This window comes from Solanum stenotomum, chromosome 5, assembly GCF_019186545.1.
Source record: "Solanum stenotomum isolate F172 chromosome 5, ASM1918654v1, whole genome shotgun sequence".
NCBI classification, from domain to species: Eukaryota; Viridiplantae; Streptophyta; class Magnoliopsida; order Solanales; family Solanaceae; genus Solanum; species Solanum stenotomum.
The window spans coordinates 60,219,482-60,240,043 of record NC_064286.1 but is presented as its reverse complement, the minus strand read 5'-3'; the positions used below and the strand labels follow the sequence as shown (position 1 = coordinate 60,240,043).

Genomic DNA, 20,562 nt, shown 5'->3' with positions numbered 1-20,562 from the left:
TATATATGCTTTTGGACAATTTTTACCTCTTTAACCGACTTTAAAGCTAAAATTAGGTAAGATATTTATTGTCTTAACAGATTAACAGAATATGATAAAATAACATTATGTTTCACATAATAATGAAGAACCGAACTTTTAATAAATAGTAATTTTGTCCAAAATGGACACAGGTGACGATTGATATATGAACTTGGTTCTTAAATTTAACACTAATGTTTTGTTCCATTCCTCGAATTTAATATTTGGCCTAACAAATACGTTTTTGGTTGACTCCTTGTACATAATTTATTAATAACAATAAACCGAACAAACAAAAGTATTTTGCTCATTCGAACTCATAAAATTAAGGTTGGCTTCGCGTTTTGGTCCAAAATTTAAAGTTTTTTTTTTTTTGATAAATAAAAATTTTATTTATTACCAAAGTAGACATTACGGTTTATAAAAAGAACCGGACAAACAGTCCCAATTCTATTCTGAACAAATTTATAGCATCCTATCTCTTATAATCTAGTCTCCTCCCGGGTAGAAATTGAGTCTTCGTAGATATCCAACATTTGAAGTTTATTGATTCACAATTCTATTATTTTTATTAAGTTATTGAATTTTAATTTCATAATTTATACATATGTTCAATAATTTTTTAAGACAATTATAAAAATTGAACTAAAATTACTCGATTCGATCAAACATATAACTTGTACTCTAGCTATGATGTGTGACCTATGTTATTTAACTTTAAGCTAGCTTGGAGAAGTTATTACCTTCACTTAACTAACTTGAAAATGTCACAATAAAAGATGTTATATTAGTTATTCCAATCTTTGCTTGTTCCCATAATTTCTTTTTATCTCATCTACAAAATGAAATTAACTACGTCTCACATGTTTTGCTAAAGAAAACAAACATATAGGAACATTATATGTAATTATAAGTTAAATGAAATTATGTTGGACATAAGGAAGTTCTTCATTATCATCATTAATTAAGTAATTATCATTTCTTAATAATTAATTGTTTTTTTCTTAATACTAATTATTCTAGTGGCTATGATTTGCGGTAGTGTCCAATGTCATCAAGATAGAGATAACACAGTAAAATACTTCTTGTGTTTTTTATTTACACGTTTCTAAATAAATTATTAATTTGAAAGTTCTTAAATATTTTATCTTGATTAATTTGTGAGAATAATATTATAATTGTAGCTATATTATATTTAATATCAATAATATAATATAAATATTTATAATTAGTACTCTGTATAAATACCATTCTAGGCTTTATCGATTCTGAATGCAATGACGTTAACTCAATTATATTATCGCTAGAAGTTTTTGTAACAATAAATAATGTCGTTAAAAGAAATATTTATTGCCACTAAATATCTCTTTTAATTTGTTAAAGTGTTTATGTCTTAAATATGATCTCTCTTCACCAAATATCCACAGTATTATAAGCAATATAGGAATTGGTTATGCGAAATTTAATTATTCATTTATCTGTCGGGAAAGGCAAGCACAAACAAAGGTGGCGGAAGAAAACTCAATCTAAGGTTTTTCCTTCTATTTGAACCAAGAGAAGACATAATGAAAGAACTAATATTGTCTTGGGTAGCAAACAAATCAACCAAAACAAATATTATAGCAAGGTAAAACCAAATCAATACACGAGACACCAAGATTAGAATGGAAAACCTCTTCGGGGTGAAGGGTAAAAAATCATAAGGTCAAAGCTCCATTAAAATCAACAAGAGTAAAAAATGTGTTCTCCAAAATGACCACCAAAGAAGTGTCAAACAATGAGCAACAACAACTACAAGATAACACCAAAAATTAGAGAAATAAAAGGAGTAAAATCACCGAAACACGCAACTACTGTTCATCAGCAGAAATCTAGAGCTACGATAGTCCAAATTCACTTTTGTCAGTTCCTAATCATAGATTAGGTTGAAAGAAATAAGTTGTCTAAAAATCAGCTCAATCAGACAAGGAACGAAGCGAGAATCGAGATTTAAAATTGGTTGGTAGGGCTTGTGCGAAAATATGCACTCTCTCACTTTTCTCTCTACATGACTGTTGATAAATGTCTTGTTAATAATCTGAAAATAAGACATAAAAGAAGTCTTACATATACACCATAGTATTGAGTTTATGGACAAAAGTGGACTGGTCTAAATTGATCTTTTATTTATCCACATAGGACGAGAAAAAATCTCAAAACCCAACAATATCGGCTATTCTATCTTTTTATGTAAAATAATGTACATAAATTCTCTCGTAACTATTTATTAATTATGGGGATTGTAAACTAATATGCAAACGTCAGTTAAAATACACTATCAAATACGACATTAGTTAATTATGTTCTTTTTTAGAAAAAAATACGTGAAATGGCAACTAGAGTATATCATGTAATATAGTTATAGTTTTAGATTGTTTTTAATTCATGGCTATTGTTTCACGAAATTTTTCTATTCGGTTTTCTAATAGTATAAATTCAGAATTTGTATAATTCGGTTCCTGATTGTATAAATTCATAATTTGTATATGCTTACACTAGATATTTATTTACGATTTATGAAAAAATTATAATAAATTAACCTATTTGTATATTGGCAAACGAAATATACAAACAAAGTTCTAAAAAAATTCTAAATGTATATATTATATTTACCATGTTCATGTATACTTACCATATTTGTATATTTACAAGCGAAAATATACAAACATGCAAGCGAAATATACAAACTGCAGTCTCCATAGCAAATGAAACTATAGGCAGAGGTATGCAGGAGGGGGTCACCGGGTTCACGTGAGTCCATGTTTCCCTCCCGTAATCAAGTATAGTAATGTTATTTTTGTCTAAATTTTTTTGTTAAATATAGATGTGTGAACCCACACTCGAAATATCATATAATGTGATGATGATTGGGTGCACCTAGGTTTATTTTATTTTATTTATTTTTCTATCTAAAAGTGGGTAACACCCCTCTCTAAGTGGTTATTGATAGTATTTTTGACGTTTTAATTAATTAAGCATTTTAATTTTGGACCTATAATTGTTTGATCAATTATAGGAACCTAAATGTCAAACCGATTAGATCCACCTTTTAATAATAGTGTGCACCCATCATCTCAAAATCCTTGACACGCCTATGTGACTATAGGTATAGAGCATAATTATCGAAAACATAACTATAGAGCCTTATTGAATCTATTATCTTTACTATTTCTGAAATTTTTTCATAATTTTAATACGTAAATAATTCACTTCTAACTAACGACTAAACAACCCTTTTGTCACCCGAAAGCCCGTCGGTAGATTCATCTCATTTTTTCTTCCTTGTAATAAACCATACACATATGAGGAGAAATTAAATTAGAGATTATTTTTCCATTTAGAGAAGATTAATCAATTAAATGTAACTAAACATGTAATCTTCTATAAAGGTAACAAAACACGTAAAGTGCTATAAAGGTAATTCCTATTTTAAAGATAAATAAATGCTTAAAAGAAGTGCCAAAAAAACACAAACAAACAAATAAAATTAAACCTACTTCAAGGGAAGTTCTTGTTGTATACAAATAAACAAATTCAAGTTATTCACGCATTTCTTTTTGGTTTTCAATTGTGGTTTCATATTCATATTGAACCCCGACTAATTTAGATTTGCACTTCTCATTCAAAAGAAAACATACACTACCAATGATTTTTCGTACCTAGAGCTCAGAACCGAAATATCTAATTAAGAAAGGATAGTCTCATTCATTGTACTACGTACTTTGTAATATTTATTCGCGGCATTATAAGTCTTCATGACATGCAACGGAACGGAAGACGAAAACAATAGAAAATGAATTTACTCATGTTTAAAATTTATTTAATTTTTAAAGATAAGTTTGGTGATGAGAATCATAATATAAAACTTTTTTTATAATATAGAAATTGTGTGTATCAATATGAGATCGAACTTTGCTATCAACTTTTTAACCAACGAAAGTTGTTACCAAATTGGATTAAGAATATTGTATTGTTATTTTTCTTAAAATTTTAACTCAGACTAAATGAAATGTTATTTCTCTTTAGCTAGCCTGTTTGATCAATCTTCTAAAATCATCTAGTTTTGAAAAATATTTTTGATGAGAAATAATTTGTATTTGATCAGTTAATTTATGAAATATTTTTGAGCAATAATTAATATTTAGTCAAGCTTTTAAGTGTATTTTTTTTTAAAAAAAATAAAGTATTTTTATTAGAGAGAATTACTTTTTAAAAAATTAAAACAACTTTTGTTACTCTTATTATATACTATATAATTTGATTGCCAAGAATATCAAACGTTTAATATTTGAAGTTTATCTTGAGGGATTGCTTCTTGATTCAATTGAATTACAGTGAACTAATATTATCAAATTAAAGCTTCTTCAAAACGTAAATTAATTAATTTGATGTCAAAGTAATTAATTATAACAATAGTAAAGCACCTTAAGAAACCATAATTTGAAAGGTTACCTATGCGCTATATAAATCAACTTAACTTGATAATATAGAATTTCTTTAATTTATAGTGTTAGTTCATTGAATATAATCTATTATTTCTGTCTTAAATTATTTATTGTAATTTCTAAAAGTAATTATCTTAAATTATTTGTTATTTTATAAATTCAAAACAAAAGTAATTAATTTTTTTCATATTATCTTTGGAAACTAAAAACATATAAATAAAACAGATATTTAACAAAGAAAGATTATATCTCAAGCGATAAAAAGTGGTAAAATAATTTTTTCGAATCATCCGAATTAATATATATATATATATTTTAAAATATGTATAAAAATACAATAAATAATTTGAGACGGGGGAGAATACAAGTCGACAAATTGTCGATGAGACTCTTTCGTCTAAATCTCTCTCATCGAAACTAAAATAATACCCAATATAACCATATTGATCAATTCAAACCCCCTAAAAAAATCTATAAATAGACAAATCCTTCCCATATCATTTTATTATATCACCTCCATACCTCTTATCATAAAAAAATAAAAATAAAATCCATACTTCTCCCCATAACATTTTTTGTCACAAAAATCTTTTTCAATAGACAAATTTTAAAACCATACCATATAATAATATATCATGGTTATCCAACGGAATAATATTCTCCTTCTCATTATTATTTTTGTTTTATCAATTTCAACTTGTAGAAGCAATTTTATTGATGATGATTTATTCAAACAAGTTAATAATAATATTCTTGAACAAGAATTTGCTCATGATTTTCAAGCTTATCTTTCTTATTTGAGCACAAATATTGACAGCAAAAATAATATTCATGATTTCAATAATATTGAGAAGGTTGATAAAAATGGGATTAAAGTGATTGATGTATGTAGCTTCGGAGCTAAGGGTGATGGAAAAACATATGATAATAAGGTAAGTATTTAAATATTGGAATATATATGATGGGGATGAAAATGATAGAGAATATTAAGGTTAAACGACGAAAAGTTATATTTTATAATGTAGAAACTTATTTTCTTTAGTTATCAAAATGTAGAAAATGAGTTTTCTCGCAAGTGAGGAAAGTCATTTTCCATGGAACTATATTTTTTTTACTTTTAAATAACGTCATAGTACTTGCTATAATTAAGAACAAGACACTATTATTGATGTTTAGTGCTCGAAAAGTAATTTCATCAAATCTCTCTAATTTTGCTAATATTACCATTAATTTCTTATATGTATACTTTTCAACCAAAATAACAAATTTAATGTAATCTAATAAGATGTACTCAATCTTTAACTTTATCTTTATGGGATCCTCGACAACTGTCAACTTTTATTGAAACTTTGAGACCAGCCATATGAACAAGCTCACACATGCATAGTTCTTACATGTATATTTTTTTAAAAAAATATCTTCAATCTACCAATATTGAAATATCGAAGAAATATTTTCCAGAAAAATATTTTCATAAAAAATAATTACCAAAAAAATATTACTTCCTCCGTTTCAAAAAGATTGGTCTGGTTTGACTTGGCACGAAGTTTAAGAAATTAAAGAAGACTTTTGAATCTTGTGGTCCTAAATTAAAGTTATGTCAAATGTACCAAATTGCCTTTAATCTTGTGGTCTTAAACATGCCACGTGGAAAGCAAAAAGTAAAATGTTACCAAAAAAGGAAAGAGGTCATTTTTTTGAAACTGACTAAAAAGGAAAGGAGGTCATTCTTTGTGAAACGAAGGGAGTATTATTTTTTCAAAAAAATGACTTTTATCGTACCGAACACATAATCGAGAGTTTCTCGTAAGAATTTGCCACTACATTTGGTAGTGTTTCTTATCGTGTCCAATGATCTTTCAGGCATTTGAGAAAGCATGGAAAGAAGCATGTTCATCTAAAACACCTGTTCAATTTGTGGTTCCTCAAAACAAGAATTATCTTCTCAAACAAATCACTTTTTCAGGTCCATGCAAATCTTCTATTTCAGTGCAGGTTAGCATATTGATTACTTCCCTCCCCGTTAATAATTTATTTGTCTAATTTTGACTTGATATGAAATTTAAGAAAGTTATCAAAGAAGACTTTTGAATCTTACTAACACTTAGCTACTAAAAAACTGAAAGGTGATGGATAAATTTTGTAGCTAAACAACGAATTTCGTCGCTAATTTGGTGAATTAGTGAGGAATTATCATAGATTTATGTTAGGTATATATGAGCAACTTAGCGATTAATTAGCTAGTGACGAAGCTAATTTTATTTACTTATTTATTTGTAAAGTAAAGATGTGTAGAACAGACATACTAATTATGATATTAAATATGTCACGTGGATATATTTAAACTAAAGAATTGTCAAAAAGAAAGAATGAAAAAAATATTTATTTTTAAAACGAAGTAAACAAAGTATTGACAAATAAATCCAAACCGAGGTATTACTTAATTATAGGAAAAAGAAAACGGCACTCTATAGTAAAGAAAAACAACAACTACGTACAACATATTCAGGAAAGTCTCACAAATAGAATCTAAGTAGAGTGGGTGTAAGCACTAAGCAGACATTATCCCTACAAAGACTTTTGTGGGGTAGATCGAGAGGTTGTTTCTAGACTCTTGGCTCAAGAAAAAATATTTTTCTAAATAAGCTTGAAAGAAATGTTATGATGAAAATATGAAGAAAGAACATGTCGACATTAAAAAAAAAATAAAAAATAATCAAAGTAAAAGAAAAAACAGTAGTAATAATAGTGATAAATGATAATTTAGAAGCTTTAGTACTACATAATTTTAGATTATTCATTGTTTCTTTAATTTCCCTTCTTATATTTTTCAAACTATTATGCAGATTTTTGGATCCTTAGAAGCGTGTGATAAAATTTCAGACTACACAGATAGAAGGCATTGGATTCTTTTTGATAGTGTTCAAAATTTAGTTGTTGGAGGAGGAGGAACTATCAATGGCAATGGAAATGTATGGTGGCCATATTCTTGCAAAATTAATAAATCACTGGTAATTTTATAACCTTGCTTATAAGTTTTACGCTGTGTCACTCGGATTCTTTAAACTTCTTCCAAAAATAAAAAATAATGTATATTTGAAGGATGTGTCACGAATGCATCACATTTTTAGAGAATTCGAACAATATTAATTTTATGTAAACTAATTCTTAGAGCATCCTTGCCTGATCATTGTTACCCTTTTTTTTCTTCATGCAGCCATGCAAGGATGCACCAACGGTACGTTAATTCATTTGATTTTGGAAATATGTTGTATGTATATGTGTTCGGTATTTGTTTTTGGTCTGATTAATTTAAATATGTACGGTATAAAGCTCATTAAAGGAAGAAACGTCCTCTACAATGAGTTATTCGGTTTCACGATTTGAATCCGAGTGAAGGTGAATTTAAAAGGTTTGAAATATATTCGAACTTTGATCGAAATTGTTGTAACAATCCCAAATTTGGGTAGGACCTATTACCCTCATGCATTATTTAATAGTGTATTTTAAAGATATATAAGTGTCCAGTTGGACAAGTTACTGTTTATAATGATGCAATATTTATGGTCTGTCCAAAATTTGGGATTGTTACAACAATTTCAATCAAAATTTAGATATATTCGAACCATTTTCCCATAAATCAACTTACTCAAATGTTGATATATTGTTTATTTCAATGGATCTCTTAATATAATACAAATAAAAATGATTACATAGTCTGCACTATATATAATGTGATTGTCCAACAACCAAAGGTGAAATGAAATTTGCGTTTTGTTGTATCCCGAAGAGAATTACTATATACGTAATATGTTTGAGTGGATAAAAGACCCACATTGGTTGGGGAATGGATTGATGGTCTCCTTATATGGACTTGGGCAATCCTCCCTTCATGGCTAGCTTTTGGGGTTGAGTTAGGCTCAGGTGTCATATCTTTACATGGTATCAGAGCCAAGTACATCCCCGTTTGGGCTCTCGGTCCACGTGTCAGTTGGGCCTGGGCATGAAGGGGTGTTAGAGTGGGTAAAAGTCCCACATTGGTGGGGAATGAACTGGTGATCTCCTTATATGGATTTGGGCAATCCTCCCCTCATAAGCTAGCTTTTGGGGTTGAGTTAGGCGCAAGTGTCATATCTTTACATTAAATCGATTTGTTCACACCTCAAAGCCTACCTTCTTTGATTATATTTTCTTATTTTTCTAACAGTTTTGATCAAAGCTATTAGATTCTGCCAAATCTATATACTGAAACTCTATCTCTGCCGCCTCTGACTCTCGAGACGTTTGATGTAGAATGGATGAATGATTATTAACTTTCTAGTTACATATTAAAACTAATATTGTTTAATTTTCAGGCCTTAACCTTCAACAATTGCAATAATTTGAAAGTGAAGAATCTAAAGAGTAAAGATGCACAACAAATGCATATAGAATTTGAGTCATGCACTAATGTTGTAGCTTCAAACTTGATGATCACTGCTTCAAAAAAGAGCCCAAATACTGATGGAGTCCATGTAACAAATAGTCAAAATATTCAAATATCTGATACTACTATTGGAACAGGTTTATTTATTTAATTTTTATTTATCCAATTTAATTAGAAAAAAAGGAGTATTTTTATTTTATGAACTAATTAATTAAATTTTAATTTGTTGGATAGGTGATGATTGTATTTCAATTGTTAGTGGATCCCAAAAGGTGCATGCCACAAATATTACTTGTGGTCCAGGTCATGGTATAAGGTATTTAAATTTTTATTTGTTTCCATTTTCTCTATTTCTTAAAAGGTACTATAATATAATAATTACTTTAAATCCCTTAATTAATTTATTGGTAAATTTTTGTTTTTGTCTTTATGATTTATGACTTAAGCACATTTAACTTTCAATAATTGAGATGTGTGCTCAGATGTGTTATATTTGAACTTTCTTTTAGTAGTATATTATCCTCAAGTTTGGAGCAACGTAACAATACATGCTTTAACATAACACATATAGTTAATCGAAAGACGAAATGATTAATAATTTTGTGAATTTGATTATTCACAAGAAAAGGGATCGTTCAAAGTGTACATTTCAAATAATCAAAGATTAAGTGTTTATCAGATATCATATGGACTAAAATTAGAAGAACTAATAACTGAGGGATCGAAAATGCTATTAACTTATTAAAATACTATTCACTTTTTCATATTAAATTAACTAATTAATAGTGCTTTATAAATTATAATCTAATAAAACATGAAATAATTATTGATGAAATATGATTTTGGTACCTAAAATCTTTTTGTGTATATTAACCCTCATTTTTTATTTTTTTTCATGGATTAGTATTGGAAGCTTAGGATCTAAAAATTCAGAAGCTCATGTGTCTCATGTTACTGTAAATGGAGCCAAATTTATTGGTAGCGAAAATGGAGTTAGGATCAAGACTTGGCAGGTATATTCCCCCCCCGCCCCGCCAACCCTTTTTTTTTCAAAATGATTTCCGGATATCAATATTAAAGTCTAACTAAATTCAAATTCATGCTAAAAATTCCACATTCGGATAAAAGTATGCATTAGACTAACTTTCTATGTTATATAGGAAAATAGTTCAGATTATTGCACTTGTACTATGTAAAAATATTTTTCTTTCGTTAGAAATTTGGTTTATCCATATACTCGTCGTTACCGTTTTGGGGTCATGGTTAAACCAAACTTTTAATAAAGAGGGGGTGAGAACTTATTATTTAGAGATTTAATTAACATGTAATTAAGCATTATATTAATTAATATAATGTGGTTTAATTATGTAGGGAGGATCTGGAGAAGCTAGCAACATCAAATTTCAGAATGTGGAAATGCAAGACGTTGAGAATCCCATAATTATAGACCAAAACTATTGTGATCAAGTTGAACCATGTAAACAACAGGTAATTGTTGATTAAGGAACAATTAATTATATTTTATAACTTCTTAAATTACCTTACATCATTAAAAATTTGAGATTTTTTTCACTAGTTGTAACTTTTTGAATAGATTTTTAGTAAATGATAGTATTCATTTATTCTTTTTATTTTTCTTCTAACTTATAGATCTTTTAGACTATGGTCCAAAAATCCTCTTTAAGAAAACTGAAAATCATATGAAAAAATGTTAGATCATGATCTAAAATTTTGTAAGTCATTCAAATGTTAGACATCATTTAATATTTTGTTTGTAAGATTGAGAAACATATGCACAAAACATTAAATTCAAATCTAATGATATCTGAAATATTGATTCAAACCAATCACGATTGACATGAAGTTTGACTACACAACGAGTAGTACATGCATGTGTTAAACATATAGATGAAGTCACTTCAAAACGAATCACATATAAATAGATTATAACCTTAAAAAAAACATTTGTGTAAATCGTAGAAATCATGAAGTTGAAAAAATTTCCAACTCGATTTCTGACTATTATTTAATCTCTTTTGTTTGTTCCAGTATTCAGCAGTTCAAGTGAAAAATGTGGTGTATGAGAATATCAAGGGCACAAGTGCAACAAAGGTGGCCATCAAATTTGATTGCAGCAAAAATTTTCCATGTGAAGGAATTATAATGAAGAATATAAATTTAGTAGGGGAAAATGGAAAACCTTCAGAGGCTACGTGCAAAAATGTCCATTTTAACAATATTGAACATGTCTCACCAAAGTGCCCTTCAGTAGAAAGTTCAGAGGATGAAGCTCTTTTGTATAATTATTAATCTATACTATAGATTTTCAATATAGCAGATATGATATAGCACAATAAAAGAATACCTATTAAATATTATTAATATATATGGATTGAAGTTTTAATAAGACTACTATGTATTTCTATTTTCTAGTCAAGATTTACAATTGTACTCTTTTTATATACAAAAATAATATATGGCTGTTTATATGATGTAATATATCCCTTTGGTATTTCTTATTGAATTATAATGTCATTATTTAATAACTATTTTTTTGTGCAACGACTATATTTGTCAATACATAATATATCTTTCATCATTGATAATAGGGATAAAATATTGTACGTGTATCACTTTGTGCCTATATATAAGGTTTTTGTTTTGTTTTGATTTTGACTAAAACTAGCGAAAACACTAATAAAATTACTTAAAATTCAATGTGAGTACCAATATTATTACTCATAATTGTTTGGGATCGATATGAGAATTCATCGTCTAAACATATTTATAATCTTTCATGGATAAACGCATGCTCACTAGCTCCAATCAAAGCACATATTAAGTACGTTTTAACCTTAATATCTTCTCTCAAGCGAAATTAGTTAAATTTAATAAGCCAAATATTCCGTAATTTTTAAAATTAAAATGGACCCAACAAGAATTAAAAAATTACAATTGAGTCCCTACCTAAAATTACGACTTTCGATAAACCCCAACATTGAACTTTTGCTTAATTCTCAGTTCTGCTGTTGTGTTGTCTCTTTCCCAGAAATTTCTGACGGCAAATTCAATATCCATTTTACCAATTCTCTAAAAGTATCAAGGGAATCAATTAGATATATCAGTATAATTTATCGATTAAACATTTTCAGATTCTTGATTATTATTTTTTTACTTTTCTTATTTTTTGTGCTTGAAGAAGTTGATTGATAATTTCAATGGGGACGCCAGAATTTCCAAATCTTGGAAAACATTGCTTTGTAGATGACTGCCGGCAGATTGATTTCTTGCCTTTTACCTGCTATTGTTGTCACCAGGTTCCTCCTGATTTCATTTTTACATTCACTATGGTCAATTTTGTGTTATTAAGCAACCTTGTTCCTGTGCAATAGCCCGCAAATCACTCCGGAGATGTAAACCATACTAGGCAAGCGTCATGTGACGAGCTCAACCCGGAAGGGTAACCCCCTTGTGTTTTAACCCTTGTTTGTTATTTGGTACTTATTTGATTAAAGTTGAAATCTTGTATGTTTAGGTGAGACTAATTAGTTGAAATTGAGGTTTAGTTGTTATTGTTAAACTTACCTTAGGTGTATTTAGTGTTTGTTGGAGTCTTTGTAGTTTGACTATAGATTTGTAAGTGACAATGGGCATTAGTATGAGATTTGAGACAAATTATTGAGTTTTGAAATGGAAAGGGATGAGTAGTGGCAATTTTGCATGTTTTTTTTTATGACAAGGGAACCTGCAACCATCCCATTCCTGTGCAATAGCTCGTAAATCACACAGTAGAGGTAAACCCACTCGGCAAGCCCCATGTGGTGAGCTTGACCCAGAAGGCTAACCCCCTTGTGTATTAAGCCTAGTTTGTTATTTGGTACTTATTTGATTAAAGTTGAAATCTTGTATGTTTAGGTGAGACTAATTAGTTGAAATTGAGGTTTAGTTGTGTTTGTTGAACTTGCCTTAGGTGTATTTAGTGTTTGTTAGAGTCTTTCTAGTTTGACTTTAGATTTGTAAGTGACTATAGGGATTAATATGAGATTTAAGACAAACTATTGAGTATTGTCTTGTGCAATAGCTCGCAAACTAGACATGAGAGATAAATCGCACTAGGCGTTCCCCATGTGATGAGCTCGACCCAGAAGGCCAAATCCCTTGTGTTTAAGCCTTGTTTGTTATTTGGTACTTATTTTGATTAAAGTTGAAATCTTTTATATTTTGGTGAGACCAATTAGTTGAAATTGAGGTTTAGTTGTTATTGTTGAACTTCCCTTAGGTGTTTTTAGTGTTTGTTGGAGTTTTTCTAGTTTGGCTATAGATTTGTAAGTGATAATGGGTATTAGTATGAGCTTAAAGACAACATATTGAGTATTTAAATGGAAAGGGATGACTAGTGTGGAATATATTTAGAAGATTCATATTGCTGATGCCAGGTATTGAAGCATAGTTGATATATTAATCGAAGGTGAGATCTTTTTGGTTGGAAGCTATGTTTAAAGATTTTTCTTGAATCTGGTTTGGTAGGTTCCTTTTTCTTTGTGGGTTTTGCGAGCATAAAATATTGATCTTGATGATGTTTATGGGAATTCACTTAAGTGGGAAAAATGACCCTGAGTGTTCTAAGTTGAAATCTTTTTCGGTATAGGCGGTACCTGTTAGTTGGGATTAAGGTTTAGTTGTTGTTGTAAATTTGTTGCACTCACGTTAGGTGCATTTAGTGTTTGCTGGACTTTCTAGTTTGGCTGTAGATTTGTTAGTCACTTTAGGGGGATAATGTGAGTTTTTTTTTTATAACTGAGAAATCCGTCTGTGATCCGCCCTTTGGACCAATCACAGCCTTCTAAACTCGGTGGATAATGGGTTCGACCCTCTACCCTTCTCCACTTAAACACCAGGCTTCGTTTTGCATGGTGTGGGGCTTGAACCTGCAATAATGTGAGATTTAAGAATCTATAATTTGTCTTAAAAAGACAAATTATTGATTATTGAGAAGGGAAGGGGTGAATAGTGTGGAAGGGATTTAGAGGATTCATATAACTGATTCCAGCTATTTGGTATTAGAACATAGTTGATCCATTAATCAAAGTTGAGATCTTTTTGGTCAAGCTGCATTTGAAGGTTTTTCTTATTTCTGATCTGGTGTGTTTCTTTTTCTTTGTGGGGTTTGCGGACATAAAAAATTGATCTCGATGATGTATTTAAAAAATCCAGCGAGTGGGAGAAAGTGATATTGAGTGTCATAACTTTTCCTTACTTCGGCTCTAGCATCGAAGAAGTAGCGATAAATCTGCTATACTTAAGAAGCTGATGTACATCATTTGCATTGTTGATCTATTTTAGCTGGGATGCTTGAGAGTAGGATGTCCTTGTTTTTTGTTTTTATTATTTATAATGATCTGGTTTTTTATATCTGACAGAGGTTCCTTTGAATTATTCATAGCTTTTTCAGTGAGTAAGTTTGCTGTCTGCTAAAGATGTGAAAAATAAATGGCATTCTGATTACAATGTGTTGCAGTGGTAGAACTCCACTGTATCTTTATCATTTTGAATGCGCTATGACAAGTTTATTCTGTGCTATATTCTCATCTTTGCATTTGCTGTATAGCACCTTCGTAGAAAATTTGAGCCCTTTTCCCTCTGTGACTCTTTCTGTGTTATTTATTAAAATGTAACTTCTCCGTTAAAGTTGATCTGAAACTATTTGCAAGTTGATCATGCTTAAAATGGACTTCATTTTCCTTATAATGGCATTTTGACATTGCAAAAGTGTGCCAATCTTTGTTGTGTACTGTTTTCCATTTCACAATATTTCGTTGTTGTTACTATTCTTTTAAGTCGAGGGTCTATCGGAAACAACCTCTCTATCTCTACGATCTAAGAGGGAGGGGTTAGGTCAGTGTACACTCTTCCCTCCCCAAACCCCTCTTGTGGATCTAAAAGGGGCTTAATGTGGGTTATGAAACTTGGCAGGTGTATTGTCTAGAGCATCGGAGCTATAATAGACACCACTGTCCGACAGCGAACAAGAATGATGTTACTGTGGTTGTTTGCCCACTCTGTGCAAAAGGAGTACACCTTATTCCTGATGAAGACCCGAATATAACTTGGGAATCACATGTAAACACGGAATGTGATCCATCAAACTACGATAAAGCCACAAAGAAAAGAAAATGTCCCGTACCTGGCTGCAGAGAGTTCTTGACTTTCTCAAACACAATCAAATGTCGGGAGTGTACTGTAGATCATTGTTTGAAGCATCGGTTTGGACCTGATCACAAATGTCCTGGACGTAAGAAACCAGAAGCAGCATTCTCGTTTATGAACTTTCGAACTGGCAGTAGAAATGACGAGCCCAAGAAATCTCCAGCCACATCATCCTCTAGTTGGGCCTCATCATTCTTCAAGGCAGCTGAAGCTGGAATGGCAAAATTAGGCAGCGGAAGGGGCCAAAGCAGCAATGCCACAAACCATAGTGGGAGTGCTAACGGGCAAGTTGAGCAATGCCCGCAATGCACTCTAAGATTTTCTTCAGTCACAGCTCTCGTGAGCCACGTACAAAAAGTCCATGAAAAGAACGGTGTCATGAACTTGACAGTCGATGTCTGCCCCAGATGTAGTAAAGGTTTTCGCGATCCAGTGTCCCTAGTAGAACATGTTGAAAGGGAACATAAAGGAACTTCAAAGGCATAAGGGAGGTCAATGTAAAGAAGGGAAATTGCAGCCTTCTTGTTATTTTTTTATCAGCGCATTTGAGAATTTCACTGTTGCATTGTTCTTTTGGTGGTGGGGTGGGGGTTGATTTGGCCTTTCTTCTCCTTTCATTATAAGGCGTGGTCTGACTCTTAGAAAAGAAATTCTTGTGTTCATGGGGTTCGAAATGTTGTGTTTAGGAATCTATGAGTACTATGTCATTGTTCACTTGAAAAGAAATAGCTCGTAATCTCTATTCATACTTGGGATAAATTACACTAGAGCTCATTTTGTTGGGAATAAGTTATTTCAAAATTAATTAACTCGGGATTAGTTATTTTGAGATTGTTATTTCACACTCGTTGTGGAATAAAAATAACAATACAATGTCGAGATAATTAATCAGGAATAAGTTATCTCATGATTTTATCACAACTAAACATGGTATAAACTCATCCTAAAATTAATTTTGAGATTAGTTATTCCTTATCCCTCCCACCAAACAAGCCATAAACACCTTTAAAGCAAAAAAGGAAAGCAAGTTTCACGGATGCGGGCAGAGGGGGTGTCTCGATAGTCTAAAACTAGTGATCTTTATAATATGATTTAATTGTAGATGCATACTTTTCTTTTAAAATCAAATGCTTACATCTTCTCTACTATAAAATTCTAAACAAATATAAGCTTGAATAATATATTCATTTTATTAGGATGTTAAATGATTTAGACTTTTCCGTTGAAAAACATGGGATACTTACTACACTGACAATAACAACATATCCAACTTGTGAAGATAGAACAAGTTATTTTCGATAAAATATTCAGAAAAACGTGAGTATGTGATTTTAAAATTGTGAAATAATTAGAATAACATATCCAAAAAAATTAGATGTATTTTTGTAAAAAAAAAAAAGGTGACAAGAGTCAAACGGCGTCGTATTTAGCACTATCCACTTCTCATTTCTAGAACATTTGAGCAAAGAGCACTCATTATCAATTCTCCCACCTCAAGCTCATCGTTGTAAGCTCCTAGTTCCTCTTTAATTTCTGTAAGTAAATTTACTATTTTTTTTATTATTATTTAGAGGATTTGTGCTATTGATTATTGCCCCGATGAGTAAAATGTTGGTCTGAAATTGCTAAAGCTTCTTGAAATTAGTTCCAAAGAATCTTCATTTGTTGTATGCTGGATTAATGATTAAAGTTCATTTTAACTTCTATTTTTTTTTTTGAAGTCCTTTCTAAAATTGAACTTGCTTACAGAAGCTTGATAGATATTGGGAATATGGATCTATATAGAATTTTTCTTCATTGAGTAACTATTTGATTTTGTTGGACTTGAACTAAGGCCTTTGAACTAAAAAAGAGGAAAAAGATAAGCTTTTTTATTAATAAACAATGACTGTTTAGGTGATAATATTAGGTGAATTCTTTATGATAAGCAATGAATTCCCGGAGTTCTTAAGGCATGTTAGTAGAAATGGCAAAAGAATGTGAATGTGTTGGTCTTGTTGTGAAGTTATTTTCTTAATAGGTTTTTGTGTTTTTGGTTAATTTTTTCTCCAAGGGTCAATTACAAGTAAGTTGTGAATGTGTTGGTCTTGTTGTGAAGTTATTTTCTTAATAGGTTTTTGTGTTTTTGGTTAATTTTTTTCTCCAAGGGTCAATTACAAGTAAGTTGTGAATGTGCAAGAGTTAAGTGTTTTGAACTACATTGCGCGGACTCTTCACTTTTGATGCTACACCTCTGTCAGATTCTCCAAAAATACATTACTGTGTCCGACACACCTGTTGACATTTTTGAAGAGTCTAAGCAACATAGGTTTTGAATTATCATCACACTCTGTTCTCATATTAGGTGCTGACTTACACTTAGTTTGTCGGGTTGGAAAAGTAGGAGTTTAGGATCGGGATAACAGCTATTTCCCTTATTTGGTTAGGTAAGATACCAGGGTTACGCAACACCTTCTTTAATTTAGGAGGAAAGGAGGATATAATGTTCTCTTACTTCCCTGTCAGATGTACCAAACAACATGACGGGCAGTGTGAATACCTTTTTGGAGAAGTAAATCAACTCTCTTTTCTTGAACCAAACATTGTTCTAATCTATAACTATCTTTTGTTGTCTGNAGGATTTGTGCTATTGATTATTGCCCCGATGAGTAAAATGTTGGTCTGAAATTGCTAAAGCTTCTTGAAATTAGTTCCAAAGAATCTTCATTTGTTGTATGCTGGATTAATGATTAAAGTTCATTTTAACTTCTATTTTTTTTTTTGAAGTCCTTTCTAAAATTGAACTTGCTTACAGAAGCTTGATAGATATTGGGAATATGGATCTATATAGAATTTTTCTTCATTGAGTAACTATTTGATTTTGTTGGACTTGAACTAAGGCCTTTGAACTAAAAAAGAGGAAAAAGATAAGCTTTTTTATTAATAAACAATGACTGTTTAGGTGATAATATTAGGTGAATTCTTTATGATAAGCAATGAATTCCCGGAGTTCTTAAGGCATGTTAGTAGAAATGGCAAAAGAATGTGAATGTGTTGGTCTTGTTGTGAAGTTATTTTCTTATATAGGTTGTTGTGCTTTTTGTTAATTTTTTCTCCTAGGGTCAACTACAAGTAAGTTGTGAATGTGCACGAGTCAAGTGTTTTGAACTACGTTGCGCAGGCTCTTCACTTTTGATGCTGCACCTTTGTCAGATTCTCCAAAAATACATTACTTTTGGAGAATCCTACACATACCTGTTGACATTTTTGAAGAGTCTGAGCAACATGGGTTTTGAATTATCATCATACTTTGTTCTCATATTAGGTGCGGACTTACACTTTGTTTGTCGGGTTGGAAAAGTAGGAGTTTAGGATCGGGATAACGGCTATTTCCCTTATTTGGTTAGGTAAGATACCAGGTTTACGCAACACCTTCTTTAATTTAGGGGGAAAGGAGGATATAATGTTCTCTTACTTCCCTGTCAGATATACCAAACGACATGACGGGAAGTGTGAATACCTTTTTGGAGAAGTAAATCAACAGTTTTACCACCCACACTACCATTCACCTCTCTTTTCTTGAACCAAACATTGTTCTAATATATAACTATCTTTTGTTGTCTGTCCATATGGTATATCATGTGCTAGTTTGCTTGCTGATCAAACTGAAGTTCTCAAAATGATTCATTTGTTCCTTCCGATAACCTGTAACATCAATGTGTCACTACATTATAGAGCTTATGATAGTGGGTAAAGAATCATCCAGGTACATCTTGATATTACAATATTATGATTTTTTAACTTCTTCAAATCAAATGCAGCGACAGCGTTTTATTACCATCTTTTGCTGCACTGAAATCAATTGCATATGCCATGAGTTCTTTGTTCTTTTGAAGTGGAGTTTCAAGGGCCCAAGGCTTTTCTATTCTTTAAGCACTCAAATTACTGTCTTATTGTGTTTTAGGTAATCTTTTCAGTTGGAGTTCAAGAATGGCAACAAAGTACATTGTTGGTTCAGTGTTGGCATCATTTGCAGTTGCATATGTTTGTGATGTTATTATTGCAGACAAGAAGGTGTTTGGAGGCAAGTACAAATTATTTATCAATTTACTTGAATTTTGAATTTGGTTGTGCTTACAGGCACTCGTGTCGTTTCATACAGGTACCACTCCACATACCGTTGCAAACAACGAATGGTGGAAAGAGACTGACAAAAAATTTCAGGCATGGCCTCGCACTGCTGGTCCCCCAGTGGTCATGAACCCTATAAGCCGCCAAAATTACATTGTCAAGTCTTGATTTAGATGTTTGGTCTCAAGTTTCCTTTCGAGTAGTTGTGTGGTAGTTCGATTGTAATAAACGTTTGTTTCTGCTTGTGCAACTACGGGTGTTATGTCTTGTATCAGTGAATTGACTATGAAACTTGAAAGGATACATGATCAAATGGATAAAGTAGCTACGTATGTCTTTAGCTTATTATGTTGATTCTCAGCTCTCTTTGCAATCAAATGGATAAAGTAGCTACGTATGTCTTTAACTTGTTATGTTGATTCTCAGCGCTCTTTGCAACTTTTTATTTCTGGCTAAAATAATAATATTTCTGTAAGATGGGAATACCCTACTGTTATAGATCTTATGTTACATTGTATTTGTAGGAAAGAGTCCAGTAGATGATATAAATATATGTGTGTGTGTTTTTCTTTAGTAATAGGATGGTTAGGACAGATGAGAAGAATTATCTAATATTTTTTTTTTTGTCTCCATTGAGTTTTAAACTTGAGATTTCAGGATTCTCAACCACTTGATTGATCACTAGGTCACACTCGTTATTTCCACGTTGGGATTATGTCAGTCTTGGCTGTGCCGTTTTAATTTATGAAGGGAGATGTAGTCATTACCTAGTGTGTTTTTGGGTGTGGTTCAAATTTTTTTTATTTAGCTTGAACAATCCTAACAATGATTAAGAAATAAACCATCATTGTTTAGACTAACTAAATATAATAAGAAGTTCTAAAAAGAGTAATCTTCACAAAAATTCGAAAGAACATCTTTAATTTGTATTCATAATCAAACATAACTTGAATTTTCAAATATCATTATTCACTTTGATTTTACTCCTTATCAAAATACTTAAATTCAGGTATAAAAAATAATTCATCCGTTAATAAGGGTTGTTTTTTTTTTTTTGGTTTTTCACCCGGTGTCCGGAGCCCACATTAGAGCTTCGACTAAATTCGGATCGCGCTCTGCAGGGCCCATTCAAGGGTGACGCTCCCAACAAGATTTTCTCCATATCCAGGGCTCAAACCCAAAATCTCTGATTAAAGGTGAAGCACTTCCACCAGTGCACCACAACTCATGTTGATAGGGTTGTTTTTGTTAATTGGCTATTTAGTGCCTATTAATTGAATATATTTTTTAGCTGTCATACTTCAATACCTGTTG

At 31.1% G+C, this 20,562-nt stretch overlaps 3 protein-coding genes across 3 annotated transcripts; all 3 read left to right on the top strand.

Moving 5' to 3' along the window:
• The first annotated feature begins 5,085 nt into the window (after positions 1 to 5,085).
• LOC125866063 (polygalacturonase-2-like) lies at positions 5,086 to 11,428 on the top strand. The gene is made up of 9 exons (XM_049546353.1): positions 5,086 to 5,437; positions 6,369 to 6,500; positions 7,352 to 7,516; positions 7,723 to 7,743; positions 8,861 to 9,068; positions 9,166 to 9,247; positions 9,836 to 9,944; positions 10,303 to 10,419; positions 10,981 to 11,428. Exons 1-9 carry the CDS (start codon positions 5,141 to 5,143, stop codon positions 11,239 to 11,241), a joined length of 1,392 nt encoding a protein of 463 aa, XP_049402310.1. The 5' UTR covers positions 5,086 to 5,140; the 3' UTR covers positions 11,242 to 11,428.
• Positions 11,429 to 11,952: 524 nt separating this feature from the next.
• On the top strand, positions 11,953 to 15,844 carry LOC125866074 (zinc finger AN1 and C2H2 domain-containing stress-associated protein 13-like). Its single transcript, XM_049546366.1, has 2 exons — positions 11,953 to 12,248; positions 14,905 to 15,844. The coding sequence occupies exons 1-2, from the start codon at positions 12,150 to 12,152 to the stop codon at positions 15,622 to 15,624; spliced, it is 819 nt and encodes a 272-aa protein (XP_049402323.1). The 5' UTR covers positions 11,953 to 12,149; the 3' UTR covers positions 15,625 to 15,844.
• Positions 15,845 to 18,944: 3,100 nt separating this feature from the next.
• Positions 18,945 to 19,569, top strand: LOC125866080 (uncharacterized). The gene is made up of 2 exons (XM_049546372.1): positions 18,945 to 19,201; positions 19,280 to 19,569. Exons 1-2 carry the CDS (start codon positions 19,108 to 19,110, stop codon positions 19,414 to 19,416), a joined length of 231 nt encoding a protein of 76 aa, XP_049402329.1. The 5' UTR covers positions 18,945 to 19,107; the 3' UTR covers positions 19,417 to 19,569.
• The last annotated feature ends 993 nt before the right edge of the window (positions 19,570 to 20,562 follow it).